This window comes from Chionomys nivalis, chromosome 3 (assembly GCF_950005125.1).
Source record: "Chionomys nivalis chromosome 3, mChiNiv1.1, whole genome shotgun sequence".
NCBI classification, from domain to species: domain Eukaryota; kingdom Metazoa; phylum Chordata; class Mammalia; order Rodentia; family Cricetidae; genus Chionomys; species Chionomys nivalis.
Window position 1 is genome coordinate 121,625,860 of NC_080088.1, and position 22,471 is coordinate 121,648,330.

The following is a 22,471-nucleotide window of genomic DNA, read 5'->3' on the forward strand; positions in this document are numbered from 1 at the left end:
CCTGGCTCTTGACTCAGGTTGGATTTCCCATTCTTCACTGGGATGCTTAGCAGCCAGCAGTTGGTTTGGGTTGCTCTGAAGGGCAAGCCTGTTTCGGGAGGATAGTAGCAGGCACTTGGAGGCAGGGCAACTGCTTCTGTCTCTTGAGTCTGCATAGTTGGCAATGTGTAGTCGCTCTGGGGAGCCAGCACAACGCTCAGCCAGAGGAATGCTGATGTCAGGGAGGGGAGGATGTGTAAAAACTGGAAAATGACCCTGCAGGCCGAGGAGAAAGCCACCAGATCATAACTTGTTTGGGACTTTAGCTTCATATCTACAAGGTATATTCCCTTTGGTATTTTCCCATCTCCAAAATAGGAAGGGTAGAATGAGCTTTTCCACCCATCCCTGAAAGATGGATTTTCATTCATGATCGTAAGTTAAAGCTATGGACTGGCTCTGGGTGTTATAAGTCTTATTAACACGGTCTGCAGTGCTCTCCGTGTCCTGACACGGTCTGCAGTGCTCTCCGTGTCCTGACACGGTCTGCAGTGCTCTCCGTGTCCTTACACGGTCTGCAGTGCTCTATTGCTCTCTGTGTATGCTGCAGAGGGAACTGGGGTTTGCAGTCTGACTACTTTTTAGGACATTAGACTGAATGCCAAGGTGTTCTGTTTTGCCAGCTTGCCTGTTGCCAATTATGGCCCATGATACTTACTCATGTGTTCCTCTCTTCTTTTTGCAGACACGATGCGACGAGTTGTGCGGCAGAGCAAGTTCCGGCATGTCTTTGGACAGGCGGTGAAAAACGACCAATGCTATGATGACATCCGAGTCTCCCGAGTGACCTGGGACAGTTCCTTTTGTGCTGTCAACCCCAGATTTGTTGCCATCATCATAGAAGCGAGTGGGGGAGGAGCCTTCCTGGTGCTTCCTCTGCACAAGGTGAGTGATGCCCCATTCTGGAGCTGGAGGTACAGGCAGTTGGTTTCTAAGTCGCCTCATGTGGGTGCTGGGAACTGAACTCAGGTCCTCTGTAAGGGCTAGCAAGTACTCTGACCCACTGAGCCAACTCTTCAGCCCCTGGCCTTTTGGATTTTGAGTTGTAAGTGGAATGTGAACTCAAGAAAATGTTCCGAGAGATGGGTTACAGCTCAATGGTAGATTGTTGTATCTCATTGTTTAGTGTACACATGACCCTGGTTCCATCCCTGCTGCCAGGGCAGAGGTGTTGGAGGGGTTCACACAGACACACAGGATTCAAGATTATCCCAGCTCTGGTAATAAGTCACAGCATAGGATCTAAGCTGTTTAACACGATGTAGACTGAAAGGCCCTGACTGAGTGGCTCTGTCCATTGAGCCCTGTCCCAGATGGGCATGAGGTGGAGCTTATGTGCACCTCTTCTCCTTAGCAGTAGGAGGAAAAGGGATTTGGTGAGTCCCAAACTCTGGATGGAGGCAAGGGTTTAGTGCCCTTACCACCATGTGAAGATGCAGGCATTGAGTACCGCCAGTTCCCTGCTGTGCATGGGGACCTTGCCCACCCTCACATCTGCTTCTGAGCCATGTGGACTAGGGCACAGCTCACTATGTATCATGGGCTCTGAAAGCAGACACGGTGAAGTCAGCTTTTTTGTCAGTAGAGTACTGTTCCATATCAGGTGGAGGTTTCCCCTTGGGGAAACTTCTGGCTCTCCTGGAGTTCCTCTTGGGTGTTCATGACTAGCTTGTTTGTTTTACATTTGTGTTTGACTTCTGTGGCTGGATTTATTACACAACTGAACCAGCTCTCCAAAGAATTAGGGAGATGGGTGCTCAGGGAACAAAGCAAACACTCATTTCCCATGCAGCTTCTAATTGGCAACTGTGAACCTTGCCATGAATTGGAGATATTTCTACTTTGGTACCTTTGTTTCTATTGACTGATGCCATACCATGGTAACTTAACCTGATTTTGGAGTGGGTTTGCACTGAGTGTCTGTTGTGCTTTGCCCATGCATCTGTTTAGTGTGTTCCTTTATTTTTCAAGGGTTTGCTTTTAATTACATATAGATGTAGGCAGATTTTTTTGTCCTGCCTGCTAAGACTTCTTATTAATTATGAAAGTTCGACTGATAGCTTAGGCTTGTTCTTAACTAGCTCTTATAACTTAAATTAACCTTGTATTTTTATTAATCTACATTGTACCATATGGCTTTTACCTCTGTCCCATTTTGTGTGTCCAACTCATTCTGTGTCTGACTTCTCCCCTTTCTTCTACCCAGTATTCTCTCTGTCCTGAAAATCCTTTGGCCATTTCACATTTTGCTAAACTAATCACAGTAACATCTTCATACAGTGTAAAGGAATATTCCACATCCACAAAAGGCTCAGTGGTCCATCTTTGCTTTTGCACATGAGACTTTGACCCTCACAGCACATCCAGGAGATCTATTTGGTATGGTCCTTACCTAAGTTAAGTGTCTGTGTGCATGTAAGCATATGCATGCACCTGAGGGCACATGTAAGCCAGAGGCATTGGATCCCCTGGAGCTGAGGCTGAAGATAGTTGTGAGGCACCTGGTATGGGTAAGAGAGGAGAACTCAGGTCCTCTGGAAGAGCAGCAAGTGCTCTTAACCTCTGAGCCATCTCTCAAGCTGTGTGTTCTTTTTTAGTAGTGAGACGCATTCAGGAAGATGGCTTTTTATTACTATGGCTCAGGGCGGCCATCTGAGAGGACAACCACAGCTTGTCAGCCAGGTCAGGGACTCATGGTCTGTTTGGAGTTAAAGCATTTTTCTTTTTATAAACTGAGGGACAAATTCAAGACATTCTTTTCTTCAAAGAACTGGAACAAACCAATTAAGGAGCCCAAAATAAACTGTGAATGGCTAATCTTCCACTGAGCTCAGACAGTTCCTTCAGATTCCACATCCGCAAAAGGCTCAGTGAGTCCATCTTTGCTTTTGTAAACCACGGGAGACTTTGAAATTCACAGCACTTCCAGAAGATCTGTTTGGTATGGTTCTTACCTACATTAAGTGGCCTGTGTTGTTCTGTAACTATCCTCACGGGAATGAGAATAGAGGAGCCCTTTGAACTTTGTTATGCTTTGTCTGGGAGATGGCTTAGTGGATAACTGTTAGCATGAGAACCTGAGTTTGGATCTTCAGCATCATGTGATAAACTAGGCCCAAAAATGCATGTCTATAACACTGTCACTAGGGGGGCAAAGGCAGGAGGAGCCCAGGGGCTCACTGGCTGCCTGTCTGTCGACAATGGTGAGTTCTCACTGAGAGACATTGTCTCTAAAAATAAGGTAGAAAACAATAGAAGACACCTCCGCTGTGCACACACACAGGTGAATGCAACCATACATGTGTGCATACACAGATACACATATATTCTCCTTTGGAGAAGTCGTCTAGGTTCCTTCCATAGCTGTAAGACTTTGTCCTAAACTGTTGTTCCGGGGGTTAACAGTGATGTGAACTTAGTGACAGCATTGGAAGGTAGATCAGTGTTCAATATTCTTGACTTCTCTCCTCAGCAAGCTCACAGGCACTCTGCTTTTCAGACATGAATGCGCACAGTTAACTCTTTGTGTCAGAGGGGCTTTGAGGAAAAAATGAGGTCTGGGAACTGAAAAGCTGTGAAATCAAGTTCTGGCTGGGTCACCTTGTAGTGGGACATCGATCTGTCATTGTGTCCCTCTATTTCTCTTTCTCTCACTTAAAGGGTGTGTGTGTGTGTGTGTGTGTTTGTGTGTGTGTGTGTATCTCCCCCTGGTAATTCTGTATGCTCTCAGTGTGTTTCCTCTCCTGAGGCCATCAGCTCTGAGGCAGTTTCTGTGTGGGTTCAGTATTCAGAATCCAGAAAGCAAATGTTGGTGTTCCATTGTTTCCCCTTCTTTTAAAGAACAGTTGCCAGGTCCCTGCCCAGCTAGAAAGGGTGGTGGTCAGTCCTGGAGGCCCTCAAGAGGTGCCCCTGCACAGCCCTGTGCTGTGAGAGCAAGGCCTGGCCATGAGGCTGGGTGTCAGCTGGCACTGGTGTTTCTGTTCTTCCTAAGGTGTTGCTAGCTGCTAGGCATCAATAGCTGTAGAAAATAGGACCATCCATGTCCTCTATGTTGGCAGGAAATACCTACCCTGTAATTTATATGTAACCCTAGGTATTTGCGTATGGATTGTGGACTTTACATTGTTGCTGATATTTCATTGTTTTTGACCATCACATGTGATGCGTTGGTTTGCTGTTTGTAAACTCAGTGCCTGCACTGCCAGCATTTTTGCCCTTTAGAAAGATTTGAATCTACTTTTTGTTGTGGTCATCCCCCTCATTAAACCTCAGGCCTGACTCCTGCTAGTTAAGATCTCTGTCACCAAGCTGCATCTTACCACCCTGCACCCCAAGCACTGTGGTCAGTTTTCTGATCTGCACCAGAAAGTATCAGATTGCTGCTACTGGCCCTGTGTGATGGTATACACCTTTATTTCCAACACTGGGGAGGCAACCTACATAGTTAGTTCCAGGCCAGCCAGTGCTACGTAGTAAGATCCTGTCTCAGCACCCTGTCCTACCCAAAGAGAGAGAAGACAAAGAAAAGATAGCAAGGACTTGAGCTCTTGGTGATCACCGGCTTGCTCTGCCTGCTACAGCCTAAAGTTACTCTGAAAGAAATGAGAGTACGATGTGACTTTGATTTTATTTTTAAAAAATTATTTATTTTTATATGTATTGAGTGTTTTGCCTGTCTGCATGTTTGTGCAATGCCTGCAGAGGCCAGAAGAGGTCGTTGGATCCCCTGGAACTGGAGTGAGCCTCTCTGTGCATGCTGGGAATTGAACATGGGTCCTCTGGAAGAGCAGCCATTACCATTGATCTCTTATCCATTGAGCCATCTCTCCAGTCCCTAGTTATGCTCTTAGTCCCTCTCAGAGGTTTCTGATGATTCTTTGGGACTCTGTTCACACAGCAATATTGAGTGTGTACATACTGATCAAAGGTATCATGACCTTTCAGAGAGTCTAACATTTAAAAGCTAATATCTGCCCACAGTAAATCACATTATTGTAATCTGAGAGTCTTGTGATTAGATCCTCAGAGAATATAAATGAGTTAGACAGTCTCTGTCTTCTAGGACTTAAGATTCAAAATGTTAGTAATAACAAGGACAAATATACTGAAGTAAGTGTGTGTGTGTGTATGTGTGTGTATGTGTGTGTGTATGCTCATGCACAAGAACTGGCATACACATGAGCAGTCAGCATGTTGAATCATGTTTTAAGCATGTGATTTATGAGTTTTTTATTTAGATGATTTTATTAGAGAAAGTGATTGTTAGAAGCTCCTGCTGAGGAATAAGGAGCGTACTCAGCTAAAGTGTGGTGGGTTGGCTTAGCCCACGTGAGCACTGGCTTGTCTGTAATGTTGCTCACGCCATGGCATGCCACTCTACCCTGACTTGTATAGGTATGGTTTGGTGTGTTTCTTGTTCTTCAGTCCTTCCGAGAATGAATAAGACATGGCAGTCTTGCCAAATGCATAAAGGCTTTGTGGTTTTGGTTAGCATGAGGAATAGTTTTTCCCTTGTCACAAGTATCCAAGCTGCCCTGTCTCCAGCATGCAGGTTTTCAGTCCCCTGACAGTCTGCCAGGCTAGCATGAACAATCTTTCTTCTGTAGAGTAGCCATACTTGTGATGCATAGCTGAAGGAAACATCCCCTCCCTGCTATGAATCATGGAGACTCAAGCACAACAAGCAGCAGTTCCTGTTAGGCATACACATGAACTTTGGACCTCAGAGAACATGCCCGTCCTGCCTTAACAAGTGAGGGTGGAGGGTGCTCTTAGAGCTGTGTGTACTTGCTCTCCAGCTAGGATGGAGGTCCACACTGCAGGCTCCTGTCCCCCTGGTGCCTCTCCCTCCCACTTGATTATTCTGTTGTAAAGGATCTTTGTGTCTTGGAGTGACTACTGATTTCCTTGGTGCAGTGACTGTCTGGAGAGGTATAGGCCTTGATAGGCTAGGTGTGACTGGGACTCTTTAAACTTTGTGCCACTGTCGTCTCTTTGTCCCTTCAGTGTTGCTGGGCAGCACCTTTATTTATTTATTTATTTATTTATTTATTTATTTATTTATTTATTTATTTATTTTAATAGATAGATAGATAGATAGATAGATAGATAGATAGATAGATAGATAGATAGATAGATAGATAGATAGATAGATAGATGTGCGTGCGTGTGCGTGCGTGCGTGATGTTCATAGTGATTGCTCTTACGATGGTCAGAGGACAACTTGTGGAAGTTGTCCTTCCACCATGTAGGTCCTGGGCATTGGTCTCCAGTTGTCAGGCCTGGCTGTAAGAGCCTGTATCTACTGAGCAACCTCACTGGCTCCTGCACAGTTAGTTTCTCCTGCTACCTTGGGAACGAACATAAGACTGTAGGGATTTTGCTTTGTGGCTGTGAACTCCAGTCTTAACTCATTTTGTAGTCTGTTTCAACTATCAGTTGGTGGAAAAAAAAAAATCAGCAAGAGCCGGGCGGTGGTGGCGCACGCCTTTAATCCCAGCACTCGGGAGGCAGAGGCAGGCGGATCTCTGTGAGTTCGAGGCCAGCCTGGTCTAGAAGAGCTAGTTCCAGGACAGGAACCAAAAGCTACGGAGAAACCCTGTCTCGAAAATATTTAAAAAAAAAAAAAAAAAGAGCAAATGCTCTCAGAATGTACAGAAAACAATCACTGGTCATTGTCTCGGTTCTTGCAGGAATGGTGCATAGCGCTTGCTAGACGCACTAGAGAACCCAATTCACTTTTTGCAACGACTGCCTTATGATGTTAAGACCCAAGTCTCAGGACTAGGTTTGACGAGGACTACTCTAGAGTTTCTGTCATGTTTGGGAGAAGAAAATTTGATTGATTCCAGGTCAAAATCACTCATGACTTGCTGAGCAGAGAAAAGCACACTTTGGGTTCTCTTGGTTGCTTGCAGTGCTGTGCTGTACCACAGGCTGCACCGTCACACTGTATTATGATTACTTTCTTACCCACTATAGACAGGGCCATCATTTGATCATACTCTCTTGATTCACTTGGGTGGAGAGTGTAAACCAAGTGACTGTCCAGCCTTTCAAAGTCTGTCCAAACAGTGTTGTGGGATCATTCTCCAAGATGGCGTCTGGTGACTCTGACCTCTGGTATTTGTGCCATTGTGTGGGTCTCTGGATGTGGCGGAAGTGTTGGAGCATGGCTTCTGAGAGTAGGTCATAAAGCCTAATAGCCTCTTTGGAGCTGCCATGTTGTGAGGATATTCAAACTACTCTGTGGAGAGGCCCATGGACCCTCCAACAGTGCTGTAGCTCATTAGCTTATTCAGGACAGACCTTGTCCTTTGTTGTCCTATGAGACTTTGACACAAAACACTACATAACCATTTTTGAATTCCTGATAGCAGACGCTGTGAGGTGATAAATAAATGTTCATTTTTAGGCAATTGTGTTTCGGGGTAACTTGATAGGCAGGCAGCAACCGTAATACAGGTATTATCTGACTATAGTCTTTGACATGTAATGGTGGTTTACACTCCGTGTGTGAGCAGTAAGAGCTGTGCTAGCTAGTTTTATGTCAATGTGACATAAGCTAGAGTTATTTGAAAGGAGGGAACTTAGCCGAGACACTGCCTTCATAAGATCCAGCTGTAAGGCATTTTCTTAGTTAGTGATTTGATAGGAGAGGGCCCAGCCCATCTCTGGCTGGTGGTCTCGGGTTCTATAAGAAAGCAGACTGAACAAACAATGGGGAACAAGCCAGTAAGCAGCACCCTCCATGGCCTCTGCATTGGCTTCTGCCTCTAGGTTCCTGCCCTGACTTCCTTTGATGATGAACAGTGATGTGGAAGTGTAAGCCAAATAAGCCCTTCCTCCCTGACTTGCTCTTGGCCATGGTGTTTAATCATAGCAATAGTAACCCTGACTAAGACAAGTGGCTTTCTGACTGTCCCGCCCCTCCCTGGTCCCAGGCTAGGCCTTCTACACATTAGGTGAGTGCTCTTCCTGACCTAACATGATGAGCTGTCCATCACCATGCCTGTTCTGGTAGTTTTGGACATTCTTACCTTAAAAGAACTGTAGATAGAGAATATAAATGCATATGCGTGTGTGTGACTATAAACATTCATTTTTGTTTGCGATAGGATCTTACAGTGTAGTCCAGGCCCTTGAAACTTGTGCTGGGTCATTAAATTTATTTATTTATTTATTTACTTATTTTTAAACATCAAAACTAATCTTATTGTTTGTTCTATAGATTTTTCTTAAGCTGTAGGAAACATATCTGCCTCCCCTGTAGCAGTGTACTTAATGTGCACAAAAAGAACAGAGAAGGAACAAGATGTTGGGTGTCAGAGGTCGCATCCCTGCAGAGAATCATGATAGTGACAAGTCGGAACCCATCTTGCCTGAAGTAGACATAGACAAATAGCAAAATGGAAAAGAAGAGAAAGAAGAGCCGGGCGGTGGTGGCGCACACCTTTAATCCCAGCACTTGGGAGGCAGACGCACGCGGATCTCTGAGTTTGAGGCCAGCCTGGTCTACAGAGCGAGTTCCAGAACAGGCACCAAAACTACACAGAGAAACCCTGTCTTGAAAAACCGAGAGAGACAGAGACAGAGAGAGAGACAGACCCTGTCTTGAAAAACCAACAAATAAATGGGAAAAATACTCCTGTCCTAGCCCAGCTGTGTGCTGCTACAGCGTGACTTTGGGTTGCAGGCTGCTGGCCTCTGCCATGTCAGATCCCAGCACCACAGAGTTTAGTGTTCCCAAGACTGAGACCCTCCTGCACAGGAGTAAGTTGTAAAATTCATTCAGAGCTGGATATAGTGGCACACTCCTTTAATCCCAGCACTTGTGAGGTTGAGGCAAGTGGGTCTCTGTGAGTTAGAGGCCAGTCTGGTCTAGAGTGAGTTCTAGGACAGATGGGGCCGTGTAGAGAGACTCTGTCTCAAAAAGAAAAAAAAAGAAATCATTATTCATATCCAGAAAATGTTTTTCTCCCCCAAGGCTTAGGTTCTGGACTCTTTGCATTCAAAATATAGCCATCTCACTCTCAGGTAAACTAATCTGTGCCCAGAATTCTTCTCCTGGTTCTACATTCTGCTTCTCCAGAGGAGAGGCTGCGAGACCCCAAACCTGTGCAGTGCCAAGCGTCTCCTGCCAGCATTGAATGCCAGCTGCCAGACACCAGGGATGAGCAAACAGCAGCATTCTTCCCGCTCTGGAGAAGACCAGACTGCTGAGCCCCCTGTGTGTGGAGTGCAGTGCAGAAGGAGGTCCCATAGTGGCACTTGACACTGCAGTGGCCGCGGCACAGCTCATTTACACACTACACTTTGCAGTTAGATGCACGCCTCCTTCATGATCTTGCCATAATTCAGATTTAATACTCACCAAACCCGCCCTACCACCTTGTCATTTGGGACTCCAAACTGAGGCAAGAGGATCTGAGGACAGCCTGAATTCCATGGTGAGATCCTATCTGAAAAACCAAAACACAACCCAAAGAATATATGCCAAGTCAGAGCAAAGACTCACAGTGAGTCCTGTAATATGAACCATGGCTATTCTGTCCATAGGCACATAGCCGTCATCTGCAATGAAAATGCCATTAAACAGGATGGTGACTCCTAACTCCAGCCATTCCTGTGGCCCTCAGACAGGGCAGCAGATATGTTAACAGAAGCTGTAGATGCAGACATTAAAAAGGATTCTTCTTCCTCCAGAGGGGAAGGGAAGAAGATCTGCCCTTCACCTGTTTCTCGGTGATTCTCTCTCAAGTCTTGGCTGCCTTTCCCACTCATGGGCTGAGCCCTGAGGTTTCACTTCTGTTCTTGCCCCACTGTATAATGTCCCATCTCTATAGAACAGAGAACCACCTGTTACATTGTCGGGGCACAGCAAGCATTTACTGAGGGATCAAGAAAGTGCTTCCAGGAGACTGCATTCTTTTGAAGCAGTGTGGGACGTCTGCGAAAGCCTAAGGGCCAGAAGGCTTGGGAATTGACTGCAGACTGGACTCCCCTCTGCTCCTCGCTGCAGGCTGGTGCTGATGAATTGCTCCCTAGATCATCTGCCTTCTGCCCGAGGCTATCTTTGCATGTCACTGTACCCCTGCCTTTGCCATCATTCTGCCTGTAAACAACCAGGAAATTTCTCACAAATTGTTGAGAACAGTCTCTCCCTTGACCTGCTGAACACAGATGACATCAAGTAGACTCATCAGTTCCAGAGGGCTGCATCTGAGTCTCAACATGAAACCTGCCTTTGGGCCCTGTGTGCAGGAAGGCCGCATCTTAGATGACTAGCACCTGTCTCAACCTGGGTATCTCCACAAGGTAGAAAATAAATACCAAAAGGCATATTGATTTATGCTTTTTAGAAATCGATAGTCTCATTGAAAGCCGACCCTGTCAAGTTGTTGACCTGCAATGGCTTTTTCATAAGCACATTGAGCGGGTCCCACTGGTCTCTTTGGTGATATGCCTCACTCTTGCCATACAGTGTACTGGCCCTAGGTCTCTCTGCAGCAGGGGTTCTCTGAAGGTAGAGGGACTGTGACCATTCAGCATGACCGTGCTGCAGAGGAATCCTGGGGTAGAACAGATGGTGGGTGTCACAGTTTAGGTGATAGCTCAGAAACACTATATAATAGATCTATGAGTTGTGACCTCCCCCTTGGGAAAGGTTGAGGTCTGGTCTGTGCAAAACTGAACTCAGCATTGAAGAAAACAAGTTTGGTCTTTTCCTTTATCCTCTTCATCTCCCTTTTTCATGCCTACAAAACCAACTGCAACTCATTGCTTCTGTGAGCCTACACTTGTTCCAATAGCCCAGTCTGTAGTCAGGTATGCAACTGCACCATGTCTGAATGGACTCCTTCATATTCATGGCTTTGATCTTGGACCACACTCAGGATGTGTGCACCAGTCAGTCAGCTCCACGTTAGCATCATGTCTGCCAGTGTATTGTGTATGTTGTCATCAAAATACAGCACTTGAGCTCTTTTCAATTCAGTGAGCTTCAAAAATTCCTGCTGGTTGTTCTGTTGTACATCTGGCCTCTCTGTATCTAGGGTTCATCCCAGTCAGAGCCATTCTCACCCACCTTTCAGAAGGGCTCAACTTCTTGCCTGAACCAGGTTGCACAGATCTCTCCAGTGATGTGCCTCATACTTTGTCCACAAAGCTGCTGGGGCTGGTGACAAGGAGCATCTTGAGTCTGCTTAGCAGAGTGAACGGACTTTTCATTATCTGCTTTGATCCCTCTGTATGTTATTCCTTTGATGTGGACTCCTAATTGAATCATCAACATTTTTAAACAGGTGCACATCATTAGTGTGCTCTTCAGGACAGAGGACAGCAGGGTCATCTCAGGCAGAAAGATCTCCCTGAACTGCTTTGTGGTGCCCCTGAGAACTCTTCTCATAGAAGTCATTCATTTGCTTCAAGGGTCTGTGGTGTCTCTTAGGGTGCCAGTCACTTCTTCATCAGGCACAACACTAAGGCCTCTGTAGACAGTCCCCAGCTGGCTGTATTGTATAGTGTCAGTCTTGAGTGGCACTCTCCAGGAATCACAAAACTTGGGTCCGACTCATACTTCTGGTTTCCACAAGACAGTGGTGATTGATCTGAGCAATGTTGAAAATGAATGTGTGTGCGGGTGTAATTTTATCCAAAGTCATGGTTCTTGTCCAACAGGCTCATGTCATTGTCTGAGAAGATGACTTCTGAGTTGAACAAGTTTCTCGTGGTAGGAGGAACCGATTGGTTGGTACTTTTCTTTGTCTGCTGGTAGTATGCCCATAGTAGGCTTCACATCCCACACAAGCTCAGAGCATGGAAGATGGGAGTGCTGTCACTTCCAGTCCGCATAGCTGCTGCTGCACTGTGCCCGCTGCCATTCGAGGATGACAACTCCACCTGTGGGCAGGAGGTTTTGTCTAGGTAATTGTTTTTTGTTTGTTTTTGTTTTGTTTTTCAAGACAGGGTTTCTTTGTGTAACAGTCCAAGCTGTCCTGGAACTAGACCAGGCTGGCCTCAAACTCACAGAGATCCGCCTGCCTCTGCCTCCACCTCCTGAGTGCTGGGATTAAAGGCGTGCGCCACCACTGCCCGGCTCTAGGTAACTGTTTTTAAAGTTCGTATGATAACCCAGTGCTGAGCCTTGTGACTGCATCAAGTGCTCCAGCCCTGGGTGATGAATCCCACCTAAGGCTAGAAGGTGAGGAAGACAAGGAAGATTGTTTGCAAAGCCCCATCAGTGTACAATCTGAGAAGTATGGGGATGTGTTCTGCCCCAGGAAGGCAGTGGTGGCCACATCTCTTCCACACTGGAACTTCAAAGTGTAGGTTGACTTTCTTGGCATGGGAGAATGGCATGCTAGAGGAAATGGATCTGATCATTTGTGTATCACATGAACCAACACTGTAAGTCAGAAGTTGTTGAAAGTAGCTTTATGGTAGAAAATCACACATTTGTTGGGCTTTTTTTCTTTATTTCTAATATGAATTGTGCAGAATTGTCATTTTCCTTGAGAGCTTGTGAAGAACCCAACAAACGCTCAGGTCCTGTAATGCTGCACCAACCAGATGTCTTCCCTTAACCTTAGGAGGAGGCAGGGGCTTGAGCGGGATGCCATATTTCCATCCAGCTGTGTTTGAAGGATGTTCTTCATGAGCTGTGAGCCCTTTGTTTGGCTGCTCTTTCCTGCGGAATTTGAACCTGGTACAGGAGCGACTGCCTTAGACCGCAGGCCTTTTCTTATTTTGAACTTCCGTGTCTTAAGTCTTCCTTTTTGTTGTTTTTTTTCCTTCCTATTGTATGTGAAGGACCAGGGGTCTTCGGGACTTGTAGTCTAGTTGAATCTTTTTGCATTCTCTCCCTGATGGAAAGCTTAACCAGACAACAGCTTGGTCTTCCTGCTATTGGCCCAGATAGTGTCAGGTGTTCAGTCTCCGTGTGTGCCATACCTTGTGGTAGTAATGAGATCCCAGCAGCTCTGTCCTGAGGATTTCCTTTAAGTGCAAGGCGCTGAGCTGATAAGTTCCTACTTTCACAGGCGATTCAAAAGGAGCTCAGGCTCCCATGGTGCGCTTCTGTGTGACCCACTGTGCCAGCACCTGCCAAATTTGCATTGGCTGCATTGCTGTGTCAGCTGAACATGCTGACAGGCGATTTTCCTTTCCACGAAGAGTGATGCTGATTGTCCACTGTATAGAGGTGGCTGTTTGGCACTTCATAGCTTTTGGTGTTAATGGAAGAGGGTCTTATTACGTGCCATTTCTTGGTGTGTTGTGAGCTGCCTGTCCACTGTCTACTGAAATAGTCTGTCTGATGCCCCCAGTGCCTACACTTTGAAGTGTGTGGGCCCTGAAAGGCTGGGGGATGGGCTAGGGATGCAGTGGGAGGGCACCAGGTGCAGAACAATGACTTCTAAATTATGTCCTGAGCTGCCAGCCACATGAGTGCTGCATGGCCTCATTACCACATGAAGTGCCACAGAAGGGCCCTTTCATTTCCTCCCAGTGCCTGTGTTTTCCAAGGCAAGGAGGAGGGGAAGCTCTGTGCCCCCCCCCCCCCCCCCCCAGTTAACAACGAGGCACAAAGTACTGGCAGAAGGAACCTCACAGTGTGCCCTGGGGCTATTTTTGATGACTGCAAATGGCTGTGACTCACTGAGAGTATGCCCAGCAGATGATGGTTTCCACCCCACCCCCACCCCCAAGATGAGCAGGCAGCCTGTCCTTTGTGCATCTCCTCACCTCATCCAGCTTCTGCCGCTGCAGTTCACGGATGTGTCCCCAGCAGCCAGCCTGCAGGCCTGACTGGCTCTGACAGTGGTTTTTACCATATATGGCCATCAGTGCTCTGGGGCTGACAGCTGGCCAGGATAATTTCCTCCCTTTGCTTTGATTGGCTGCACAGCTGCTTGGAGAATGATGGGATCTAAAAGTGTGTGGTGAGAAGCCACCTAGTCCAGCGCAGGGAATGTTTAACTCTTTGCTGGGTTCCTGGATATCGTAAAGTCCTCACTGAGCACACCAGTCGCTGCTCCCAGACTAAGTCCTCGATGTGGAATGAACACATTTTTGCAATGTCGTCTACACATGCAGCAAACTGTTGGCAAGTTGAAGATCCTTGCCGCTTGGGTATAGAGCCCTGTAGAGTTCAGGGAAGACTGAGCTGGGGTGTGTGTTTGCTGGTGGCTTACATCTGGCAGAGCTGAGTCCTGCATAAGTGACACCTGCCACTGAGTTGAGTCTACACTCCACTCCTCTACAAACTGTCCTGCAGCTCCATTTGCTCACTAGGACAGATTAGACAACCGCTTCCTCTTTAATGGTGGGACACCCTCTATAGTCCACTTAGATCTGTACTCCTGTTCTTTTAAGCTGAAAAGCTGGTTTGACTATATTCTGCCCAATCATGGTTCTTGATTTTTGTCTGATCTCAGCTCAGAGATGTCACATCAAAGTATGATGATCAGAAGTATTGGGGTTTTACTTTGTAAATTTTTTCTCAAGTCATTTAAGAAATACTGGGTTGGCCATTGCAGTTAGAATTGGCACACACCTTTAATTCCAGCACTGAGACAGAGACAGGCAGATCTCAGAGTTTGAGGCCAGCCTAGTCTAAATACTGAGTTCCAGCCAGCGAAGGTTACATAGTGATACCCTGTCTCAGTAAACTAAATCCCTATCCTCCACAAAGGAAATCCATTTTTCAGGTTGCTGTTTTGTATTTTTTGAAAGCTGATTGTTATGAAGCATAGGAAAGAACTCCTGGGGGCTGGTGGGAGCCCCAAACAAGTTCAGTTTGGGGCTTTTATTGTTCTGTTGCTACAGGGATTGCATTAGGACTGTGTATCTGTCCATTATTCTGCCACTGAACTACATCCCAGTGTGGCCTATTTGAATAAGAACATGGTAACTTTTTCACTCTTTTTTGCCTTCTGATGAAATATTCATAGTTTTATAGTAATATCTCTCAAGTTCTCAATGGGCTTTACTTTAGGTCTGATCTATATTAAATCCAGTACTTGGGCAGCAAGATGCCTCAGCAGACAAAGGTAATTGCTGTCTAAGTTTAATCCTAGAATATCTTTAAAGTGAAAAGAGAGAAGCTTCTCCACAGACTTGCCCTCTGACTGCCACATGAGTGATGTAGCATGTACATGACCTCCACCATACACACACACAGTAATAAATTTAAAAATTATTTTGAAACATGGGCGTGGTGGCATACACCTTTAATCCTAGCACTTGGGGAGTAGAGTAAGGCAGATCTCTGAATTCCAAGCCAGCCTGGACACTATATAAGAGGCCCCACCTCACAAAAAAGAAAGTTGTTGAGCCCAGCTCTTGAGGCAGCCTGTGATGCAAAGGTTACCTGTGTGCCATAGGCACAGTCTGTTTTCCCTCAGGGCCGCACCTTCCCTGGCAGCCTTTGCTGCTGGCTTATTTTACCTCACAGCGTAACTCAGTCTGTTTGACTCCAGAACACGCCCACATACCTGAAGGCTGGTGTTTCTTTCTGTTCCCTTAAAGCAAAACTTTTCCGTGTGTTTCATCAGCAAGTCGCCCATGGTGTGCAGTCACCATGGCTCCTCCCTGTGGAGCAGCTGAGCGCACAGATCCTAGCAGGATATGTACTCCGTAAATAATTCTCTCTCAGAAAAATGAAGCTGGAGAAGGCAGCAGCTTCAGCAGATGCCCTTTCCTGACTCCTTTGAACCCTGCTTCTGTGAATGGAACCCTTATGCTTTCCTGAAACTTTCCTTTGCTTGCAAACACGGGTTTGATTCCATTCTCCCTGCTGGAGTTCACCAGTTCTCAGTCTATTGACCCAAAGCTGGAAAGGAATTGTTACTGAAATATGGGCGCATCAAGTGGGTTTGTCCTCATTTTTTCCTTAAATAAAAAGCAAACATTGGAAAGACTGAGCTGCTCTTCCCTCTTCCTAGAGTTGGCTTCCCTTCTCTAGTCTGGAGTGCGGCTCACTGGTCCCTCACATTTGTCTGGCCAGACCCAGTTTGGAACAGAGGCCTAGCTAGGAAGTTGGAAAGGACACGAAAGTGAGGCAGCTGCCCAACTTGATAGGAGACGAACAGGAAGCAGAGGTTGGGGTTATGTGGTAAGTTTCAGGATAGACGCTAGGAGGAAGTGTGCAGCTGCCTTGAGTGTCTCAAGGGGATATTTGAGACTGATGACCCATGTGCCACTGCCACTTTGCCATTGGAGTAGTTAACTACCTTTGCAAAGGTATGTGTTACTTAGGAACAGGTTAACAAATGCTACATGTTTCTATGCTGGAAGGGGCCGGTGACAACTGCTCATTGGTCCTTTCTAGCAGCAGTTTCATTGTGTCTGATTGACTGACTGTCTAGCACACAGTGTGAGGAATTGCTCTTTTGTGCATGATCTTGTATAAACCACACAGGACACATTACGAGCCTTAGATTTTGAGGGTCCGTGAGGGTGAAAATGCTCCAGGTCCATCTCTTGCAGAGTGGCATCCCTGTATAATAATGTCCGTGGGAAATTTGCTGTATGTTGTAACATTTAGTGTTTGATCTCACAGTGTGAACTTAGCACATGTAGCACATACTGCCTAAGATGGAAGTGTGAGACAGATGCAGCACATGCTTAGACCTAGATGGAAGCTACTATGGCTTTCTCTCGGAATCGGTGGTCATACCATTGTAACCAGAGGTTTACACTTAAAGAGGAATGCTTTTGCAAAATCAGTTCAGTTCAAAAAAAAAATTTCAGCCGGGCGGTGGTGGCGCACGCCTTTAATCCCAGCACTCGGGAGGCAGAGGCAGGCAGATTTCTGTGAGTTCGAGGCCAGCCTGGTGTACAAGAGCTAGTTCCAGGACGGGAACCAAAAGCTACGGAGAAACCCTGTCTCGAAAAAAAAAATTTTTTTTTCAGTTTTTCGAGACAGGGTTTCTCTGTGTAACTTTGGATCCTTTCCTAGAACTCACTCTGTAGACCAGGCTGGCCTAGAACTCAGAGATCCACCTGCTTCTGCCTCCCAAGTGATGGGATTAAAAGCTTCCTCTACCGTGCCAGGGAAAACATTCTTTTTTAAAGGCCTATTATGTAGAGTTTTATGTTTACTGATGCTTCCATTTTCCCCCATTCTCTGCCACCCTCCCCATGCCTGTGGCAGGACTTGCTGCCTAATTGAATGGATTTTGTTAAGAAGTGTAAGCTCTATCCAGAGGCTGAATCTTACTTACACTTGCTTGAAATTTTAAAGTCTTGCCCCAAACCCAAAGCTGGCAACAACTTTTTTGCCAGGCTGGGGGTTGCTGGCTAGGATGTGCTCAAACTTGTCACCTTTGGCTCAGGCCAGCCACGTGGAAACTGTGCCCTTACACTCTGCCTTGTGCCAGCTGTCTGCACACTTCAAAGACTGAATTTTCCCTTGGGGTCATGTTGCTTGGCTCGGAACAGGCCACTGGATCTGTCAGGTACTGAGGAGAGGATGCCAGGGTCCTGACCCATTTCAGCACTGTCTCATGAGCTTATGAGGCAGGAGCTGGAGCAGAGTCTCTAGAAACCTGTGTGTTGGTTTTGACAGTTATTGAGTTTACTATGGGTAATCTCAACCACTTGGGGTTGTGGTTGGGGAGGCACCGTGAAGCCACTCTGTGACATGTGACCAGACAACTAAGTAGGAAGTAAGTGAATTAAAACCTTGTTGAAGGCTCAGAACACAAAAGACTGCAGTTTCTGTACTAGAAAAGGAGCAATGTTGGGTGGTGTGGTATGCATGCCTGGGATACATCAAGCCCCAGGACAGCCAGCTGCACAGTGAGACGCTGTCTCAAAGAAACAAGCAAATAAAGCAAAATTAGCGATATGTGATATCTGGGTCAATGAAATGGCAGGTGAAAGTGCTTACTATGCAAGCCTGGCACCCTTAGTTAAGTCCCCAGAATCCACAGTGCTATTCTGTGACCTCCATGGCATGTGTACTCACTCGTGCACAAACACACTAAAGAAAAATAAATTTTTAAAAAGAAAAGTAGTGAAACCCAGGATGAAGCAAAATTAGTAAAATGAAATCATTTAATATAGAATATTGGAAAATTGCAGAGGCCCTTAAAATGTCTTTTTTTAGTCAACAAAAGATACTGAAAAACTGGCATTAAATTTATAAGCTTTCCAGCTGTGCTATTATTGACCCGTGCTGCTGAGGGGCAGGTACGCTGTGGCATCCTGGAGTGTCTAGCAGACCCACAGAGCAGTCACACTTCCTCAGCTGTTCACTGGATGACAAATGAATATGTGTCTTGGGTGAATGAGAACTCTGTGCCTCTCAGTCTTTCTCAGTGATGTCTTCTCATCCTTACAAGTTTAGCTCATTGTCACAGTTACCAAAATACTCCATCTACAGTATTGTGTTTGTTTGTTTGTTTACTTGTTTTTTTTAGGGGACAACAAATGTACCAAGTGCACATGTAGAGGTCAGAAGATAGTTTGCTGGAAGGAGTCAGTTCCATTTGGGTTCTGGAAATTGAACTCAGGTCATCAGGCTTGGCATCTTGCTGGGCCCCATCATCACAGTCTTAATAGTGGTTTAAAAGTGTGATTGTGCTTCAGTTTTAATTTTATTTGGAGGTTATAAATCCTATATGCAGTGTGTCAGATGGTCAGTGTGCACCCTGAATGCCATTTCCTGGCTATGTTCATGCTTGTGCTTGTCTCTCTGTGTGTAATCAGTTCGCTCTGTGCAGTGCTGCAGTGTGACGCTGCTTCATTTGTTAGCAGGATTTACGGTGACATCACCGTAGGCAGAGGAAGCAGCTGCTTACAGAGTATCCGTTTTTATTAACTCCCTGTTTCTGATGGCTGGCTGCCAGTGCTTGCAAGGCTACTGTTGCGCCCTTTGCATAGCCCATGTCCTGGTGGGAATTTTCTTTCCCTATTCAAGCCTAGTAGGGATGGCCAGTGACATTTAAGATAACCGCCTCATGGGTACTGTGCCTTCATTTATTTAGAGAGTAATTTAGTTCCTATACCCACTCCGAAACATTATCTATCACCATTACCTGTTGTTGTTGCTCGTTTGTTTTAGTTGGTGTTTCTGTTGGCTGGCCTATAACTCGCTCTGTAGATCAGGCTGGCCCTTGATCTCACAGAGATTCACTCACCTCTACCTCCAGAGTGCTGGTATTAAAGGTGTGCACCACCATGCTCTGTTTATTGTTATTTGGTTCCAATAGGAAGGAAGTATGTGGAAGTTGCCCTTTTAGCAGTAGGCACGTTTCTGGGAAAATAGAGCATGATATTCTGATGCTGTGGGCTTGCTGTGACTCAGATGGGAATGACAGAAATACTGCTTATTCTTGGAGATCTTACTTGGCTAAAGGATACACGTGGATACCCACCTGCTAACTTGTAGCTGCTACTGTTCAAGCTGGGGTAGTTAAAGAGGCTTCTTGTGTGTAGTTGTATAGTTAATCTAATTAGCTAGGACTAGTGCTCCAGGTCCATTTCCATCAGAGAGTGGCCCCACTTATCCCAGGTTCAAACACCACCTGTTACTCCCGGGCATTCAAGTTCATCTCTGCACTTGTTTTCACAGTGCCGAGTGGGGCCTGGGGTAAGACAGTTCAACAGAATAACTTTTGCTAGGGCAGAAATAGTAGTGATGAGCAGCGAAGTGGGTGTGCTGCCAAGTGAACAACTTGGGTCTGTCCTCGAGACCCACATGCTGGAAGGAGAGACCTGACTCCCAGAAGTTGTCCTCTGACCGCCACATGTGTGTGGCTGCCATGACTCACTTTGTGTGCTCATACACAAATAAATAATGTGATTTAAAATCTTCATGTAAAATTCTTAACAGTATATTGATATGCTTGAATTTTCTTATTTTTATAGGAAACATCAAATAAAATGAAATATTCATGTACCCCTGAGGATAAGTAGATGTTAGAATTTTGCCATATTGGTCTCATCTCTGTTTTTTTTGATTTTGAAGACAGGGTTTCTCTAGTTTTGGAGCCTGTCCTGAAACTAGCTCTTTACACCAGGCTGGCCTTGAACTCACAGAGATCCACCTGTTTCTGCCTCCAGAATGCTGGGATTAAAGGCGTGTGCCACCACTGCCTGGCCTCATCTCTCTCTTGGAAGAAAAAAGTACAACAGCTGTAGGTGGAAAACCACCCCCTGTCCTTTTCCTCATCAGGGAGGATCTTCTCACATCTGCTCATTTGTTTCTGTTTTAAATTGTTTTCTTTTGTCAGGCAGTGTTCATACACATTTCCATTTTTCTATGTGTGTTTGTGGGCATGAAACTTTCATGTAAATGTTTGTTCCCATGATTGAGGACAGTGAAATGACTCTTAACTTCTGCCACTATTAGCAGTGCTGCCATAGGGAATCTTCTTCATATAAACAATATAGGAACATTTCCCCCACTGAGATCATTTAGAAAGTGACACTTCTGGGGAATGTCATCAGTGTACCTGTCGCTATTACAGAAGACGTGTAACAAGACATTGCTCCTGCACTTCTGTTTAGACTTTTCCAGTTATTTGTAATAGATGTCAAGTAGTGCCTCATTATTTTTAATTTATTGTGTGTGTGTGTTGGTATGCGTGTGCATTTGAAGATTCCCATGGTGGACAGAGTGTGTGTGGGATTCTCTGTAGCTGGAATAACGGTTGGTTGTGAGCTGCCCAACATTGATACTGGGGACTGAACACAAGTCTTATGGGAGAGCAGCAAGGGTCCGTAGCCACTGTGCAGTCTCTCAGCCCTTGTCATTTTAACTGGCAGTTCTCTTGTTACCAGAGAGAGAAACAGGTTATCTTCTTGGTTCCTGGGTTTCCCCCATGTGAACCCTCTGCTCATATCATCTCCTGTTCTGTCTGCCTGTGATGACTCAGTGGCTGTGCTGTTGTGTCTCCTCTGCTTTCAAACTTGTCTTTTTCTTTGGCCTATGTATGTGTGTTCTCTTGTTTTGAGACAGGGTCTTTGTAGCCCAGGCTGGTCTCAAACTCACTTACCTCTTGCTCATTTTCCCCAGTGCTGGGATTACAGGCATGAACCGCCGTATTTTCGAATATCCCACAGTTCGTTCGTTCGTTCGTTCGTTCGTTCGTTCGTTCGTTCGTTCCTTCCTTCCTTCCTTCCTTCCTTCCTTCCTTCCTTCCTTCCTTCCTTTCTTCCTTCCTTCAAATGTTACGTGTTTATTTTTATATGTATGAGGATTTTGCCTGCATATGTGCCTTCCTTGTGTCCTCAGAGGCCAGAGATGGCACTAGCTCCTCTGGATTTGAAGTTACAGATGAGTGGTGGGAAACAAATCCCGGTCCTATGGAGGAGCTAGCTGGTGCTCCTCACTGTTGAACCATCTCTCCAGCCCCTTTTTCTTTTTTAAAGACAGTATGGTGTGCGTGGATGTTTGAATGCTCATGTTTCTGGCTGTACTCTGTCTGTGCTTCCCTTTCTGCATGTCCTTCCGAGACAGTGTCAGTGACATTACCCTTTCTGTTCTTTGGAAAGTTGTTTTGGACAGTATTTTTCACGGGATCTCACTGTGTAGTCCCTGTTGGCCTGGAACTTCCTTTCCAGTGGTATTTCAAGTTTGTTGTGTTTCTTGTCTGTTTTTACTTTGTTTTAATCAAGTATGTTTTGACAAGTTATATTTGTGTGTGTATAAGATTGTTTCCTCTGGCTGGGCGGTGGCAGACGCCTTTAATCCCAGCACTCAGGAGGCAGAGTAAGGCGGATCTCTGTGAGTTCGAGGCCAGCCTGGACTACAAGAGCTAGTTCCAGGACAGGAACCAAAAGCTACGGAGAAACCCTGTCTCGAAAATCAAAAAAAAAAAAAAAAAAAAAAAAGAGATTGTTTCCTCTGGAGTTGTTGCTCCGGGGTCCTACCCTGTCAGTTGTACTCCTCCTCCTGTTCTGGTGTTTATTGTGCCTTCTTTGATCTCCTGACTGCTCTGATATTTTACCCGGATCACCATAATGTAGTTGTCTCGATTGGCCCCAAATTGTTAGATTGTCTGTTAGATTCTAACACATAACACATGTGCTTTGTGGTAACTTTGAACAACATCCTTTTCTTAGTGGAATATGGAACTAGGTGGGAAGGTACCGCTTGGTGTGAACTAGACTAACTGGCATTTCTATTGATGGAGGTGTTACAACCTCACCCTTTAGCCCCTGTGCAGTAGCTCCAGCTTTCCTTAACAGTGTCTGTCATTTCCGAAGCAGTCACCATATATACTTTAGTAGCTTGTTCTCTTACACTTGGGTACTGGAGAAGTGGGTTAGCAATTGAGAGTTTGCACTGCTCTCTCTCTCAGAGGACCCAAGTTCAGTTTCCAGCACATAGCTACCTATAACTCCAGCTCCAAGGGGATTCAGCACCCCTGACCTTCATAGGCATGGCACCCCTGTACACACAAACCCCATAGTTTAGAAT

General features: G+C 45.7%; 1 protein-coding gene across 2 annotated transcripts in view; it reads left to right on the top strand.

Moving 5' to 3' along the window:
• The window catches only part of Coro1c (coronin 1C), a 75,620-nt gene that overhangs the window by 26,272 nt on the left and 26,877 nt on the right, over positions 1–22,471 (top strand). For both annotated transcript variants that reach the window (XM_057764258.1, XM_057764257.1), the window contains exon 2: positions 725–924. In XM_057764258.1, coding sequence (XP_057620241.1) covers positions 730–924 — 195 coding nt within the window. In that variant the 5' untranslated portion in view covers positions 725–729. The remainder of the gene's footprint in view (positions 1–724; positions 925–22,471) is intronic.